The 17,352-nt window shown below is 42.8% G+C and overlaps 1 protein-coding gene across 2 annotated transcripts in view; it reads left to right on the top strand.

Moving 5' to 3' along the window:
* PRDM16 (PR/SET domain 16) overlaps positions 1–17,352 on the top strand; it is a 272,623-nt gene that overhangs the window by 125,243 nt on the left and 130,028 nt on the right. For both annotated transcript variants that reach the window (XM_071575767.1, XM_071575766.1), the window contains exon 3: positions 16,886–16,936. In XM_071575767.1, coding sequence (XP_071431868.1) covers positions 16,886–16,936 — 51 coding nt within the window. The remainder of the gene's footprint in view (positions 1–16,885; positions 16,937–17,352) is intronic.

Raw genomic sequence — 17,352 nt, 5'->3', positions numbered from 1 at the left:
AATTGTTTTATTAATCAAGGATTAAAAAACCCCAAACAAACAAGATAAGGATCAAACTCACAAATAATTATGGCTTTATAAATTTCAATCTTCTTATCTGCCTGTGAAAAGTTTTCTGATACTTTTAGTTCCTTTTGCTCTAATTCTGTGTATTGCAAGGACTCAAGAACTAAAAATGAAGCAGCAATATTGATGGTGCCTAAGCTTGAGATATTTTTTGGTTCCTTGAGATGGGCAGCGTGGGGCATCCCCCCGATGGGCAATAGGGATGAACTTTCTTGGCTTCTAATGAGCCACTTGCAAGTAGCATTTTATTTTGCTGGTTCTTCTTGTAGAGCAAATTCAGGGTCCTAGGCAGGGATCTTAACTTCTCTATCCTTTGTCTAAGGAATCAGCGCAAGGCAAGTACTGATTTATTTGTGCTGAAAATCTTACATGTGGACACAGAATTCCACATAATGTGTTGGAGGAGACTAATGCTGTTGGTTTTGCCGGGAGGAAACTCTTGCACCTTGGCATAACAACCTCCAGCCCCCTTCCCAACTAGACAGGTCCTGGCTTTCTTTTTGCTGATAATCCCTCCAGGACCTTTTTTTTCTGATAAAACTGGATTCCATTGGAGAAACCTAAACACATTAGAGGCTCCATTACATCCTCTGCATCCTTCTTAAAACCTGCCCTGTACTTCCCGAGTGTTAAACAGAGCAGATGCCTGCTGGGTTCCTCTGTGGCACAGCCCAGCCATCCCGGTTATTGCTGATAGCTGGGCAGCTGCCCTGATAAGGCAGTGACATTTCCAATGTGTCCCTATTAAAAAGGGGAAAAAGGACCTTGCCTTTAGTCAGATAACTCCAAAGTATGAAGGGAGTGGTTTATTCTGTAAAGAGTGAAGATGCTGTTCTGAAGAGTCAGTTTATGGTCTCTTCAGTTAGTGAATTATACTCTGATATGGAAATAGTGCTGCTGAGTGAATATGAAGGAGGGGAGAGGGAAAAATCAGTTTATTTTGAGCTCCAGGTTTGAATACTACAGGATGGAAGGCCAAATATGTGTTTCCTTTTTGAGCTGGGCTTTTCACAAGGCTTGTGCCAGAAAAAGGAGCTCCGGCACTTTCTGCATGGAACCAAGTCCACTGGTGAATCCAAGAGTGAGTTTCCTTGGAGGAGGCACATTCGAGCATCTAGTACAGGAAGGAAAGGAAAGGAGAGAGTGATTCAAACTTCTGGGAGGATTGAGAAAGTTTTTGTTGGGGCTGGGTGGAACACTCTGTGAGCCATAGGACTTGAATGAGTACTTGAATGAGGAACTGCAGCTGCCTCCAGTTCAGTTTTTCTTTTCTTTGCCTCTGCTGGGAGAGAACTTTGCCCTGTACATTTTGTAAAATAATTTTAGGAAGAAACTTGAATGGGAAGCAGCAATAAAGCTTTTTCCCCTCCTTTTTTTTTTTTTAATCATTACGCTGCTGTCCAAAGAGCTCAGAGTGAGGAGTGGTGGGCTGAGCAGCCTGAGGACATCATGACCTCATGTGTGGTGTGTCAGTGAGGAGGGTGATGTGGGCAATCCATGCTGAAGGGAAGGGACTCACGGTTCAGAGTTGTTCAGGGTAAAGGAATTTGGTTATTTCTCAAATTGGTTATTTCTCAAATTAATGAAATAAAACCCACCAAGTTGCCTCGAGTCACAAGGTCATTTTTTGTTTCGTTGTCAGGCAGTGAAAAGGGAGGTAAAGCTCCAGGCATAGGCTGAGGGTGATGTGGTGGGAGGAGACACAGACACACAGCCCATGCCAGGAGCCAGACATGGCAGCAGAAGGAACCTGAACACTGTGTTCCTCCTCTGTCCCTGTACATGTGCCTTTTTTCTGGGTTCTGGAGGGCTGGAGGCTGTCCATGCACTTTACATATGCAAACACCTTCACCCTGAGCTGCTGCTACCCCACAACAGGCACATTCTGTCAGCCGGTCCCTGGTGCCATAATCTCCACCACAGAGGGTCACTTGGAATTTGATTCCTGCATCTGGAAGCCCAGGATGTGGCCTAAGGAGGGAAGTCAGTGTCTTCCATCCTATGGGGCTTCCTGTAGGGTTTCTTTGGTCATCTTTTTTTTTTTTCCCTTCAGGCCTTTAGTGTCATCCTTCAAGCCAAAAAAATCCATTCATGTTCTCCACAAATTGTTGCCATAATTACAACTGTGTGCCCACACAGGGATCCTCTGAAAACCAGATGTCCCATTTTCTAACCTCTGCTGCAAGGGTAGTGGCTGGCCACAGACACTGTACGGTACATATATTTATCTTTTTATGGAAATAGCCTGGATGTCCAGAAACACCAAAGCAAATTGCCTTTGATCTCTAGTTTTAAAAAGAATTTGTGCTAATTCCCTGTTGGTTGTGGTCTTTCTCATACTCTTTTTTTTTCTTCTCGAGTTTCTCAGTTCAGTTAACCAGCACTGGCTGCCCTGATGTGTGGTTGGTTGTTGTGGGGATCCACATGTCCAGTGCTGGAAAACATGTTCCAGCAGCAGGAATCTCCAAGTGACTTCTCTGAAGCCTCGTCTTTGGCAGCCAGTGCAGGTGCTTTGCTGTGTCTGTGAGGAGTCCTGCCCTTACCTGCTTTTATGACTCAACAAGGGTCTGACACTCTGAAAGGGGATATGTAATAAAAAAATCCAGGGGTTTGCAGGGGTTTTGTCACTTGTTCTCCTTAGCTGATGGCTCAAAATTATGTTCAGGCTATTAGAGAGGTGATTTTTAAACTGGTAACTCATAACTGATTGACTAGATTTAAGCCTGGCTCATCACATTCTGCAATCTCAAGTGTAGTCAACACTACTGAATACAAATGCTACTTTAATCTCTGCCCTTACCTCTTCTGCAGTTCGCCTTGGGCTGTTGGATACTTGTTGTGGTTCCTCTTTGACGCTGGACTCATTTCAGCGGTTCATGGATTTCTCACACATTCAGAAACTGCAAAACCCTTTGTGCTTTGCCAGGATGGAGGTGGAACATGGCAAATGCAGGATTAGGAGCTGGACTTGGATGATCCTTGTGGGTCCTTTCCAACTCAGGGTATTCTGTGCTTCTGTGAAATGGTTCACTCCGACCTGAGCTGCAGGAATTCTGTTTTTCTTTTTTCACCCTTGTTTGTTTTTTTGCTCTGATAGCTCCGTTACAGCAGAGGGGACAGTTACACTACTGCGAGATAAGCCAGGCTTCAAAGTCTGAACTGATGTGTGTGTAATTCTGAGCTTACCAGGGTCAAAGGTGTTTGTATCTGAGGAAGACTGACAGTGTTATTGTTAAGATTAGGTCTAAGGAGCTCAAAACAATTTCTGAATTCCGGAGGCTGTCTGTAAAATTGGGACAATAATCCGTCTCTGTTCCTGTGCTCACTGTTTGTTCTATTCACTTATTTTTGCAAGGTCTTCCAGGCAGACCCATCTTCCTATTTTATGTATCAATTGGGCTTTTGTCCTGGTGCTCCTGATAACAGATGGTGGGAAACTTGGTCAGGCAGTGTGTCACCCTGGGAAGTTCAGAGTTATCTGCCATGGAGCTTCCCCAGGACTTGGGAATATCAGATGTGGGTGATAATGGAGAAATCTGAGTGTCTCAAAGTCAATGGTTTATCCGCATGGAATCTCTTTCCCTGTGGAAATGGTGGGGTGTGTTACTGAGATTCTCTGTCTATCTGGTTGAAGAGAAGTTTTACACATTTTTTGAGCAGCACATTGAGAGAATTATGATTTTGTCATGTTAATTTCCAGCAATTTCCAAAACATGTGTCCCTTGCTGAGACTGTACCTGGGTTTGAGCCAAATTTGCTTTTTGAAACAGACTGGAACAAACTGTCCTGTGCTTTGTAGAATGAGCAGCAGTGGAAGGTGGTCCTGGGTTGTCCAGCCACATCAGGCATTTCTTCAAGGAAATCAGCAGATAAAGGTCACTGTGTCTCACCACAGCCACAGTGCAGTTAACAAAAGCCTTGTTTGTGAAGCAGCTGCTGATTATCATTGGAGAGCAAATGTCTTTGAATTTTATAGCTCCTGTTATCTGAAACTAATAAAAACACAATGCAGTGACGAGCCGAAGGTCATCTCATCTCTGTTGAGGTGGGTAGTGCTCAGCAAAGCTCAGAATTATGTGCATTTTTTGTCTAATATAGTCTGTAAATGAAAGTTTTTGAATGAGGGATGTAAATCAAGAATTCCTCCTGTCCTTCCATACTTGGAAGTTTTCCGTTTCTATTTTCCTATATTGCTTCCTATGCTCCAGAAGATACCAGAAAATGATGTATTTCCAACTGGATCTGTTGCCATTTCAGTCCACCAAGCACTGGAATGGTTGTGAGCCACTTCTGAAAAATCAGATTTAATAGAAAATCTATTGAAAGAGCCCAAACACTGACCCACCTTTCAGGGAAGCCGTTGTGCCAAGTGCGATGTAAAGAGACAGCAATAAATCACCGTGCTCTGCACCTCAAATAGATAATCAATTTAATTGAAAGCATCAATAATCATAGTTTGACATTTATTACCCTGTGGATGTTTTATCTTTTAGGCAGGGGACAGCGGGGCAATGATGGATGCCAGTTCTGCCATGGAACCCAATTATGTGGTGCAAGGAAAGGGATTGTATATTCTGCAAAAAAAGAAAAGCAGTCAAATTCATAATTGAACCAGACTGCAGGAAATGTGTGGGAAAGAAATGCATATAACTCACAAGCCTGTAACCTGAATTCTGGTGTTATGGCTTCTGAGATAATGTTGCAAATACTGTTTGGTGTATTCTTTTTAAGTGGTTTGGACAGAAAAATCTACAGGGCAAGATCATCCTGTACAGAATATTAGCTTCGGGCTTTTTGGGTTTTTTTCCCCACAAAAAAACAAAAGTAAGGTTTGATTGTTCCTTCTTTGGCTGCATTTTCTGGTTTGTGCTCACCTGGTAATTTTATTGTGCATACTGGAAGGGGAAGAATAGTGTAGAAGTCACCCAGGTTGTATGGACAGATACACAGGTTGTAAGGACAGTTCTCGTGTGGTTATTTTCCATCAAAGGAGGGATGTTTCTGCTCTCCTGCAGAACTAAGTTACTCAAAAAAATTGAATTGCCTGTATTAGTTTGAATCACGTGCTTATCATGCATCAGCCAAAGCAGGTATTTCATCTTTTTGTGCTGTTATGAGGGCTCTTGTTTAAATAACTTTGACGTGCAGAGTGGTGAATTAAACCCTTAGTACTTTCACCAACTAGTAGAGCCTGCACATGTTGTAAAGTCCTCTTTACACTTTCTAAGTCTCAAGAGGTTCAGGGTGTTGAGGAAGACAAGAACCAAGTTTACAAGAATGTTCAAGTGCTGTTATGTTATTCCCACAAAGCAGCAGCTTCCTTGATGGCACACTGAGATTATTTGGTGAGTCAGGGTCTCTTAACTCTGCTCACATCAGTGATTATTTACTTTGGGCTGGCAGTTACAAAAATGCTTTACTTCATTAAACCCTCTTCAGTGGCTTAAACACATTTCATTTCCAGCAGCTGGTACATTATGGACATTTCTTTGTCTATGATCTATTGGTAGTAGTTCTGAAGATGTAAACAGAAGTGCTATTTGGCAAGATGGTGCATGGAGCCATCTTATAACCTCAATGTTCCTTTTGGCACAAGATTAAAAACTCCTTGTAATCAATGCTCAGAGCTGGATCTCCCAAGATTTTCCTCAGAACTTTACTTGGGAGTGCTGAGTAACAATAAGGGCTGTGTGTGCTCTTCAAAACCTTTAATGAAAAAAGTCCTTTACTTTTTCTTTCCTTTTTTCCCCCCCGGTGCTGTTCTAAAGAAGCTCCAAATGTAGAACCCAATTTAATTCCAATAGCCAATAACTGGAGTTGCTAAGGATAGCATATGTAATTTTTTTAAAATCTCTTGGCCATTTTGACTTACTTCAGAAAATCTTCTGTAGAGATTCCAGAATTGGGTTGTCCAGGGCCAGAATTTATCTCCAGTACAGTGAGTGATACAGAGGAATGTTGAGCCACATCTGGGAACAGCTGAGGGAGGTTCAGCTGGGGTTAGTCTTTCTCTGATGCTCTTTGGGAAGAAGAAAGCAGCAGGTTTGAGTTTCTGAGATGGATGTGTCTCACAATGTAGTGCAGCAGCTCATCCAGCTGGAATACTGCCTGGAACTGGGTGGAAGAGGTGCCTGTGACATCAGTAGAACTTCATCTGAGTTCTCAAGAGACTCAGTGCATCCTTCAACTTCTAACCAGGAGGTTTCAGTCTTCTCTCTGAGAAATTATTTAAAAAGCCTTTGAGAGGCTTTTGAGGGATTTACTCTTAAGGTTCCATCCTTTCTAGGACATTACTAGAAAGGGTAACACTAGAATAATACCAGTAATAGCAGAAATATGTAAATATTGTCAAATATTGACAAGGATAAAAGTTCCCTCTCTCATTCTTGAATTCTTTTTACCACATTTGTTTTAGGAATTTTTGGAAATGGGACCAGAACATGCTGTAGCCATAAGTGTGATGTCTCAGGAAGTGCTTTATGTACTTCAGAAAACTGCTTTTTTCCTTCACAGCTCACGATACACAGCACAGTATATAATACACTGTCATAGACTGGTCGTGAGAAGTGATTCATATTTATTGTTTATAGAGATGCTCTGCAGATTAAATATTACATTAGGTTTAATTTTTTTTAGCTTGTGATTGTAATTCTCTCATTTGTCTGTTCTGAGATGTAGTTGCTTTACAACCCAGTTGCAAAGTACAGCTGTAGACTCAGCTCTGCTCCAAAGAAGCTCTGGAGCTCTACCCAGCCCTGTTATATCATGGCCTTGAACACTCTAAACAGAAATTCCTACCTGTGGAAGACATCAGCAACCCAAGAAAAAACCAAAAACTTATTTCCATTTGGACTCACTGAATTCCTGTCTCAAGAAAATGCCTTGAAATTGCCACCCACTCTGTCTGTCTGATTAAATAAAATATTGACCTTTTCCAACCACAATATTATCATTCCAAGCATAATATTATCCAGTTCGGTCTGAGATTGTTTCTACAGCTCTTAAAAGGGAGCTCACCTGGCACCCCTATCAATTCAGATAAATAACTCTGTGTGCCTTTTAAATGAAAAGCTGATTGTGCCAGTGTCTGAACCTGGGCCACAGAATAAGTCCCTATTAACTTTTATTTCTAGAGAGTATCATTTGCTTAATATCACTTCTGAATAAAGGAAGACAAAGTGCCCTTTTCTGTCCCTCTGTTGTTCTTTCCTTGCACAGTGTCACTACAGGGAGTTCCTCTCCAGGTTAACTTTCTAACTCAGGGTATGTCCTCCTTCTGTCTTTGAGCACCTTTGTGGACAAGTGGCAGAGGGTGGCACATGCAACAGCAAAAGCTGTTCCTCGTGGTTCACATCAAAAAGAAACACCCCAGTACAGAGAATTCCCCTCGTATTCAGAGCCCATCCAAGGCTCTTCAGATAATTAGTTTATCAAACACCTATTTGGCTAAATTAAATCAGAATGAAGTGATGTAGACTTCCTTCAAGCACCCTGTGACAGGCTCCCATGGTGGCTGCACTGGTCAATATCTTCTCTTCCTTTCATAAAAGTTTATCCCTGTGAAGGAGCAGCAAATATCTGGATCTTCCCCCAAAATAAATGGGACTTGAGCATCTCCTTGGCAGCCTTGTGTTTCTCTTCCAGTTCTCAGGCTTTTAATGGGCCATTTTTCTTCCTGCTCCACACTGACTGCTGATGACCTTGTCATGTTAAAGCGACAGCTGGGTTATCCTGCTGATGGGTATCAAAGTGACATATCCCATCCTTTCTGTTGGAGTGCCAGGCAGGGATGCATTCCCAGACAGCCTGACCCCCCCTGCATGGAACCAACTCTTTTGGGGAGGGCTGTTTGTTGCACAAGCAGCAAAGCTAAGCTGCTAAATGAGACAGTGCATTTCCCACTTCAGACTTCGGAAATTGGTGGGAATGTTGCCCTTCAAGTGTGATTAATGATCCAAATCTCCAGTCCCAGCACAGCTATTTCCCCCTGATGCAGGACTGAGGTTACATTTGAGGGCTGTTACTGGGGTGGAACTGGGGACCAGCTCTAGATAGAGCTGCAGTTTACGGAGCTGGGGCTTGACAAATTCTCCGTGTAAATTCAGTGAGTTGCAAGTTGGTTTTTATGTTTGTGCTTTTGATTTGACATGTGGGGAACTGGAACACTCTGAGGGAGATCAGTGAAGTTGTGGCACTGGGGCAGAGGAGGGACTTGGTTTTTGAACCAAGATGTTCCTTAATTACTGTTTGGATGCGGTGAAATAATCCATAATTCTTATAGTGTCCTTTTAGGTTGTGAGGAAGAGAATTAATTGAGGTAATTTTTCTCTGATCTTTCTCAAATTTTATCTGTCTAATGCTTACATTTAATTAAGGATGGAGGCTGCCATTCAGCACGGCTTAGAGAAGCCAAAAGCACCCACTCTATATCTAAAGACCTGAAAAAGAAAATATTTTTTCTTGGTACATCTAATCCTAGTCCTTCTCCTTGGCACCTGTACACGTGAAGAGATGGAAATGCTGAGACTTTCCTCCTTCACATTATATTGGTGCCATCAGTTTCAGCATCAGTGGCAAGACCTTGTCTGTGATGAAAGGGACTTTGTAAGAAAAAAAGAGTGTTGAGTTAGGATTGAAGGTCCTGAACCTCTGCCACCACAAGGAGAAGGGCAGGGAGTTCCTGAAGGACTTTCCAACAGAATTGGAACTGAGTATCACCAAGACATGAGACCTTGGGTGATCTTGGAGGTCTTTTTGAACTAAAATGATTCTGTGAAATGTTTCTGTGATGATCTGTACCTGAACCTCATCCAAAGGGGAGGCATCAATGACTGGTGGTCAAATTATGAATGATTCCAAGGAACAGAAGATGTCTTTGCTGAATCCACTCCAGGGCTTCTTCCCTTTGAGGGTATTTTCTAAGACAGCCTGGTCATACCAGGTATGATTAGACACCAAGGTCTGAGTGCATTGTGTTGCTTTATATAGATTTATGTGTCACTGCATGTCCTGGATGGAAAGGCTGTAATTTAATATGAGGTATGAGCTCTTCAGCCAGAGCCCAGAGGTCCCCATCCGTCAGATCACGTGCATGTCAGCGCTGCCATTACAAGATGATGAACAGTCTCTCTTTATTTACTTATGATTATTACTGATCATCTTAACAAACAGGTTATCAATAGATGAAGTACAGAGGAAGTTCGTTTATATTACTCTGTCAATATCAAGGTCATTTTTATAACTAAAAAGGGTTGAGAACAAAAGATGGATGGATTGTATGTGCCTGAATTTAACCATCCAATCCATTTACATCACCACAAACAGCCGAGCTTTATCTGTTAACCAAAACATTACACTTCACTCCTCAAGATGATTTTTGCTCAGATAATAAATAGCTCTGGCTACATTAAGTGATTGTGTGATGTGGTTCTGTGACAGAGAGAATTTAGAGCTGATGACCTTAAACTTCCATTCTGCTGCTATTTTCTCTGTGGCTGTAGGGGGCTGGTTTGCAGTTCAGAAGCACATTGTGTCCAAGGATCTCATACTTTATTTAGTAGAACAGTCTGCCAGGCATGTCCCAGGCTGAAGATGAGCAAACGGAGTGATTCAGATATTCAGATACAAATCAATACTTACAACTTCTATTTTAATCCTTGACCTTTCACACTGCTCACCACCAGACATGGAGAGAAGTGTCTCTTTTATCTTTCCAGAATCCAGTTTTATAATGGAATTTCCCTTCAGGAAAAAGGTAGATGAAGATAGTATTTGTAAGGGAATTTTTAAAAAGAAAAAATAACCTTTTTTTTTCCTTTCATGTACCGTTTCATTTTTCTTTTCTTGGAGGTGTTTCACAAAGTGAGCAAAAGATCAGACTTAAAGAGTTATGTTAGTAATTGGGGCTTGCTCTGTGCTCAGGGACCACTGTCTGCTGCCAAAAGGGGTGCAGTGGGTGTGCATTTACTGTGTAAATATTTGTTCCTCTCCAGGGTCCTTAAAGATCTCAGTCACAGGCACAGAATGGTTTGGGTTGGAAGGGACCTTAAAGACCATTTATATTCCTTGCTGTGGCCAGCAACATCTTCCACTATCCCAGGTTGCTTCAAATCCCATCCAGCCTGGCCTAGGACACTTCCAGGGATGGGGCAATTCTCACAAGTTGGTAAAACCTATTTTCTTCAAATGATGGTAGTGAAGAGCTGGTTGTTAAAGGTGATGTTGGATTGCTGAGATGGAGAAAAAGAACAGGGAGAGGTTCTGTGTGGCACCATAGGAAAGGGAAATGCATCCCCAGCTTGGATCTATGGGACACAGGGACTGAGTGAAATACGTTTTCTTTTAGCAAAACTGCCAAACTATCAAGTGTGTTTCTTGCGCTCATTAACACTGGACTTTAAGAACCTGATAAGAATGCAATATAAAATCAAAGAGCCCCTAAAGACTGCAAGATTATGGTTAATGCTCTCCTATCACCAGGCCCTGAGTGCTTGGCAGGAGAAACGGTGACATTTCCTAATCAGTCCCCTCTCATATTTGTCTTGGCTGAAAGTCTCAAGTCCTCAGCTCATTGAAGTCACTGCAAATGCTCTCCATTAGATCCTGTTTCACTTCCTGGTGGTTCCAGTTAACTCGATCCCAATGTCACAGAGAAGTTCTGTCTTGAAAAATTAGTTATATAGAAGTTGTGATACCATGGATGTAAATCACGTATTTATTTTCTTTTTTGTTGGCTTTGCTCTTAAACATTAATTTTTGTTAACATTATCTACCCCTTACATTTCCCTGCACCTTTCTGGGTACCTCAAAGTTTGTTCTGTAGGGTACAAATGTGCTATTTCATACTAAAGGATGACTTAGGATGTTCCTTTCTCTTGAACCCCATTTGGAATAACCTGTCCTGAGTCACTGTAAACTGCATTTTGTTCTCCTGAGAGCTGGCAAACAGGAAGGATTCCTATGTAAAGCCAGCCAGGCCTGAGCAAGTGCAGAGGTGTTCCCTGTGGTGGATTTCCAGAAATTTTGGGCCATGGATCCCTCCTGATTTTGCACATTTTTCCTGCAGTGCTGTACCACCTTTTTGTTCTGACTTCCAGCTGGAAAATAAATGGTTATAAAATGGTGTGTGGAGTGCATGCCACGGCTTTGGGGCTGTTACTGGTCCACAAACCACAGTTTGGCTGCTCTACAGTGTTCCCAATTGTGCTGGGGTTGCCCTTAGCACTGAATACTTGATTTATTCTTTATACTCTTTTCAGCCCATGACTTGTTTCTTGCCAGTCAGAGCAGTGCTGTTCATCCTCTTTCCCTCACCAGCCAGAAAGGGAAATTCTTCCTCTCAGTGAAGAGCTTTTTCCCCACTTTCCTCTTAATTCCAAGCACATTCACTTCAAATACCCAAGGCAGGATATTGAAAATTTCCTTGAGTTAATAGGATACACAAATTTACTTACTATAGAAAATGTAAAATGTTGGTAAATTGTTGGCCAGAAAATGCTATAAAATGCCTGTATTTTAACGACATGGCCAATAGAACAAATTTTCAATGCTGAAGTGGTTTCCGGTGGATTCTTTCTCCCTCTGGTTTCCCTATGGATGCACATCATCACTATGATGTGGCTGTATGGGCTGTTGGCTGCTGTGTTGGAAAATATCTAGATGTATACATAAAGAGCCTGGAAAACAGAAGCTTTGGGGTGACCTAATTGTGACCTTCCAGTACCTGAAGAGAGCCAAGAAGAAAGATGGAGAGAGACTATTTATAAGGGCCTGGAGGCACAGGAAAAGGGGGAATGGCTTCAAACTGCCAGAGGGCAGGGTTAGGTAGGATATTGGAAAGAAATCCTTCCTTGTGAGGGTGGGCAGGCCCTGGCACAGCTTGCCAGAGAAGCTGTGGCTGCCCCATCCCTGCAAGCATCCAAGACCAGGCTGAACAGGGCTTGGAGCAACCTGGTCTAGTGGAAGGTGTCCCTGCCAGTGACAGGGGGTGGGAACAAGATCTTTGAGGTCCCTTCCAACCCACACCACTCTGTGATTCTATGATAATAAAGTTATAAAGAGTCTGTGTGTATCAGAGTCAAGGCCACACACACCAGCAGCCAGTTGTAAAGAAGATTAATTTTTCCCACCAGTCCCCCACATCCCACCCTGTTCTCTGCTGGAACCACTACACGGGGAGTGTCCTGAGCATGGTCAGTCCCACAGACACCACAGAGCTGCAGCCCAGGGCACTGAGACTGGAAGGGGGATCCCTATGGAATGCCTGCCATGGGTTTTGGTGCTCTGTGCTGGAGGGCTGGGTCCCACAGGGTGCTTTGTGCTCCTGGCCTCTGCCCAGAAAAGCACTTATGTATGGAGACATTTCTGTTTCAGTACATTTCACTGATACTAGTCATGTAAATACCTGCCTGGGCTGAGGCCAGCACTCTTAGGAGTTGGCAGGATAAAACTTTTAAGGGAATAATTAATGGAAATTATGAAGAACAAGATTTGTGGCTTATTAGCAGTGTTGTCTTCTGAGCTGGAGTGGAATAGAGGTGCAGAGAAGGTATGTGAACACTTGAGGTGCTCTGTGGGCTGGACAGGAGGGACACCACTGTGGAGATACACAGTTGTATCTGAATGGTTTTACTTTTGCAGAGATCACATCCCGGTCAGGGTTGGGATGGACACTGTCAGGCTGTAGGATTGCTCTGCTGCTCTGAATGTTGCTCAGTAGCACAACTGCCAAAGAGCCAGAGCTCAAGGAGTGTCTGGACGAGGCTCTCAGTAACATGGTGGGATTCTTGGTGTTGGCCTGTGCAGGGCCAGGAATTTTGCACTCTGACGATCCTTGTGGGCCCTTTCCATCTCAGGATATTCTGTGATTTTGTGATTCTATGACCTGAGATGGTTTTTAAAGCCACAACAAGCTGGCTGGAAGAAGCTGTTTGCTCTGAACATTGCGTTGTTCTCATGTGCTCCAGGTGACCAGTGTGGTCATTGCGTCACAGTCAAGCAGAGTCACTCTGCTATTAACTCAACTATTAACAGCACAAATTAGGCACAGAAGGGTCACAGTCTGTAATTTCATCTGAAATATTAATGTGAGCTTGTATGCAAGTAAGAATCAGAGACCCTCAGCTAATTTAAGGCAAAGTGTTTTCAAAATAGTTCTTATGAACCAGCTGCATGGTGCTCCCTGAAGAAGAGGCAGGTTTGAGACAATGAAGGTGGCACAGCCCATGTTCCAGAGCTGGAAGTGATGTCCCTGTAGTTCTGACCTGGGCAGGATGGCTTGGGAGGGGTGAATGTCAAGGGCAGATGACCATGCAGTGGTTGAAATACTGAAGTGCTCACTTAGCTTTATCTTACTGATATCGTTGGTGTTGTACTGAGCTCTTACTAAAAAATAACAGGATAATGAAGACCAAGTTATTGGAAAAAGTGCTATTATCTGTCTACTGACTTCTGTGTAATTACTGGGCATTCCCTTCTCTTTCCATTTCAGAACAGATGTGTAAATACCTCTTTAAAATCAAGATTCTCAGAGATACAGCAGGGGCTGGTTCCACTCTGTCATCTTCTTTGCTGTCAGAGTTTGCTGAATGCATCAGGCCATGCCTATTGAAGTTTTAGTTGGTTTTTTTTTCAGAAATGACAGTTTATCTGAGCTCAGGGAATGAATGGATAACGTTACTATTTACATAAGCTCATTGTGATCTGTCTCAGTAATGTAATCAAATTAGGGTTAACTGCAGCTGCAGAATGCCAGCTTGTAAACTGTTTTTCAAAAAGAATCACATGGTGTTACTTGACATGTTTAGTATACATTCAGGGGGCTTTGCAAAAATTATAGCACATCCCTAACTGATGTAACTGAGTCAGGATTCTGTTGCCACCAGTTCCCTGAATCCAGGAAATGGAAGGCAGTGAAATCCATCGCCACCAGGGCAGATCCACCTCCTGCCCAGCCCTGCAGCACAGGCTTTTCTAACGTGGTTGCTGCTGACATGTTGTCTTTCCTTTAGCTAAAATCAACATATTAGCTGATAGAAAAAGCATGTGGTGTAAATTTTGAGTACATTTAGGAACATCTGTGTTAACTGCAGAAGTGCAGCCCACTGTACACGTCAAGCACTATATTTAGTCTCACGGCATTCGCAAAAGATGAAGTCCAGCCTGAGCTAAAATTACCCAATGAGTAGATTTTCAAAGTATCTTTTGTTATTCTTATTAATAAACATCACATCTGGTACTTACTTTCTCTTGTTCTCCCTTTCCCCTTTAATGAGGAGGTGCCATGTACATCCCAGTGTTGCATCATCCCTTTTTCCTTGTGCTGTGGAGAGAGATCTCATGGGATGGGCACTGCCCCTCTGGTGTATCAGGGTACCTGGTGTGACCCCTGAACTGCTCTGACTAGGCAGGTGTTGTCAGACACTGTTTATTCCGCAATGGAACTGCAGAAGAATTCTGAGGTTTCATCTACCACGCAGGAAGGTTTCTGAAGGCTTGGTCAGAGCCCTGGCAGTGGTTGGGCAGCAGCAGGTTTGGGGTTCCAGCCTCTGCCCCTACACATACAAACACCCCACCAATACCAACACCAATGTCAAACTGTCAACCTGTTCTGCTGGCTGGGGAAATGGGACATTCATGCTGTGGGCCATGTCCCAGCCAGTGCAGATGGCCAGTGGCAGAGCTTAGTCCCACACTGATGAATTTTCTTTTTTTTTTTAATCAAATATAAAGAAAATATAATCTAAACCCAGTTCCTAGTCTCCCACTACTGCTAAAACACCTTTCCACACATAGAATAATGGAATTCTTCAGGCTGGAAAAGGCCTTTAAGGTCTAGTCCAGCACCACCACCATGTTCACTATTCAATGTCCATGTTCTGAGAGTTCGAATGTGCAGATGGTTCCACTGAAGCTGAAATTCTTCATGAGATCAGAGTTTGCTTCCCTAGAAGTTCTGTAATAGAGTAAAAGTAAAACATAATTCACCTTGTCAAAAATCAGCCATTTTCAATATTCCAAATGAGCAGCAAGATCAGCAGCCACTGAGGATTTTCTGCAGAACTACCACTTTTGAATATGTATGAAATACTTTTTACAGAAATTCTGTTCTCTAAGAATTTTGAAATTTTGATCTGCTATGAATTGAAAGGAAAAGAAAAAAAAATAAATATGCTTTGAGGACCAGAACTTGCCCCTTGAGCGCAGCTCTGTCCAAACCAACAAAAGGAAGCTTGTGTTGGCATCTAGATCCCGACTCAGGAATTCCTGACTCTTAAGCCTGTTTATACAGGACTCCACCACAGCCCAATTTGCACTTCATTTGAGTTTTCTTTCCTCTCGACGTTTATGGTCATGTTGAAGGGGTGGATTCTGCATCTGAACGCATAGACATAACCAATTGTATTTAAAGGGGGTTTGCAGATAATAATTGCAGTTAAGTGTCTTCATTTGGAGGCAGCAGTGTCCCAGAGAGGCTCTCTAGTCATTTAGCATTTCTGTTTCAGTTCTCCAAGTTTCATGGCCTAATTCTTCAAAGATTTTGGGGGTTGCTGGTTCCTGGTGAGAGCCCTGGAGCTGGGAGTGCACTCAGGAGCAGTCAGCATTCCCTGGCAGCTCAATGGCACTCATGGTTGGGCAGGATGGATATTTAACTTCAGTAATTCACAGGGAGTTGTCAGTGTGTGGATACGCACAAGGGCAGGTGGACACAGATTTTTAAGGCTCTGGGATTCGCCTCTTGATCCTGTTTGCTCTCAGCTACTTTTGAAACCACACTTTCAGTGTCTATTAGAGCTTCTGTAAAGCACAAAATGCCTTAGAGTTTTTCCTTTCCTTTCCCTTCCCTTCTGGTTCCTTTCCCTTCCCGATCCCCTTTCCTTCCCTTCTCCTTTCCTGGTTCATTTCTCCTTTCCTTGTTCCTTTCCTTTTCTGCATACAATGATTCTCATTTTATCCTGGATTTCCTTGCATTTTCATCTCTGCAGTTTTTTTCTGTTCTTCTTTGGTAGCCAAAACACAACCCCTGGGCCTGGGAGCCCTGAGCACCTCGACACCCCCTGCCCTTGGGTGTCTGTTCAACCTCAGACATCCCAGATGGCCGCTGAGAGCAGGGAAGTGCTGAAATCCTTGGCGAGGCTGCTCGATCAGGTCCTTTCCCAGTGTGTTTACCCTGGTGGGGTATCCAGGGTGATATAAAGTTTAGGTACTTGACCTCCCTGAATGCCTGCTGACCTGGATCTAATCTGAGGTGGAGCACAGCAGCAGTTTAATGACTTGTTCCACCACACCTCTGCTGGAGGGGGAATTAAGGAGCTCCCTGTGCAGCTGCTGGAGCGCTGGGGGGCCGGAGCATCCCGTAGACTCCTTCCCTGCTCCACAGGGACTCGATTCTGGAGAGCCCATGGGCCCCCACTCCCTTAGTGCCCGTGTTCTACACACCTGCCAGCTGGGGAAGGAACACATGTCCTTGTCAGCCAAATGGCAGGGGAATTATTTAGAGAAGCTACAGAATACCTTAAAATATTGATTCTGATGGGTCCCTTCCAACTCAGTAAATTCTGACTCTATGATTCTGTAATAGTTCTGGTACCAGCCCTCCATCCAGCTCCCAAAACGTCCAGGTTTCTCTGTTGCAGTTGATATTTTTAGCCATTATTCTTGATAATATATTATTATGGTTAATGTACTATTATGGATATTATTATAATTTATATTATTATTATCATCATCATAATCACATCAACAGCAATAATCTCTATTATTTTACAACATTCTTAGTTGCAACTCAACTCAGTTTTGTTTCTATTCTGTTTTTCCTTAGCAAATACTGACTGATCCCGAGGTGACCTCCCAAGAGGGCAATATAAAAAAGGTAGGACGTACTTCAATCTTATGTGAGTTGTTTTATTCCCTGGAGTTGAAATTTCTCACTTTTGTCCCAAGGTGTGTCTGTCGCAATGATGTTGTAAAAGTTTTCCAGCATTTGCTGTTGCTGTTTTGGATTAAATGTTGTGGTTCTATTGGCATATTCTTCTGTGTTTTTGTGATTCCAGTAATTATGAAAGAGAAAATAATAGTTTGAGGTGTTCCTTGACTCTGCTACAATATAAACAGCTGCTGGTCCAAATCAAAAAACCTCATTTACCTCTTTTCCAGTAAAAGAAAACGTTGGTCCTTTGTTAAAAGTGCTAAATTTTTGGAGGTCACTTCACTGTGTAAATGTGGCTTATGTGAAGTCCAAGGGAAAAGGAATAGATATGTGAAAGGATAAAATTTAACTCATATGAT

This window comes from Pithys albifrons, chromosome 22 (genome assembly GCF_047495875.1).
Source record: "Pithys albifrons albifrons isolate INPA30051 chromosome 22, PitAlb_v1, whole genome shotgun sequence".
In the NCBI taxonomy this organism is placed as follows: domain Eukaryota; kingdom Metazoa; phylum Chordata; class Aves; order Passeriformes; family Thamnophilidae; genus Pithys; species Pithys albifrons.
The sequence above is the reverse complement of the archived record's forward strand: the minus strand, read 5'-3'. Positions and strand labels throughout refer to the sequence as shown.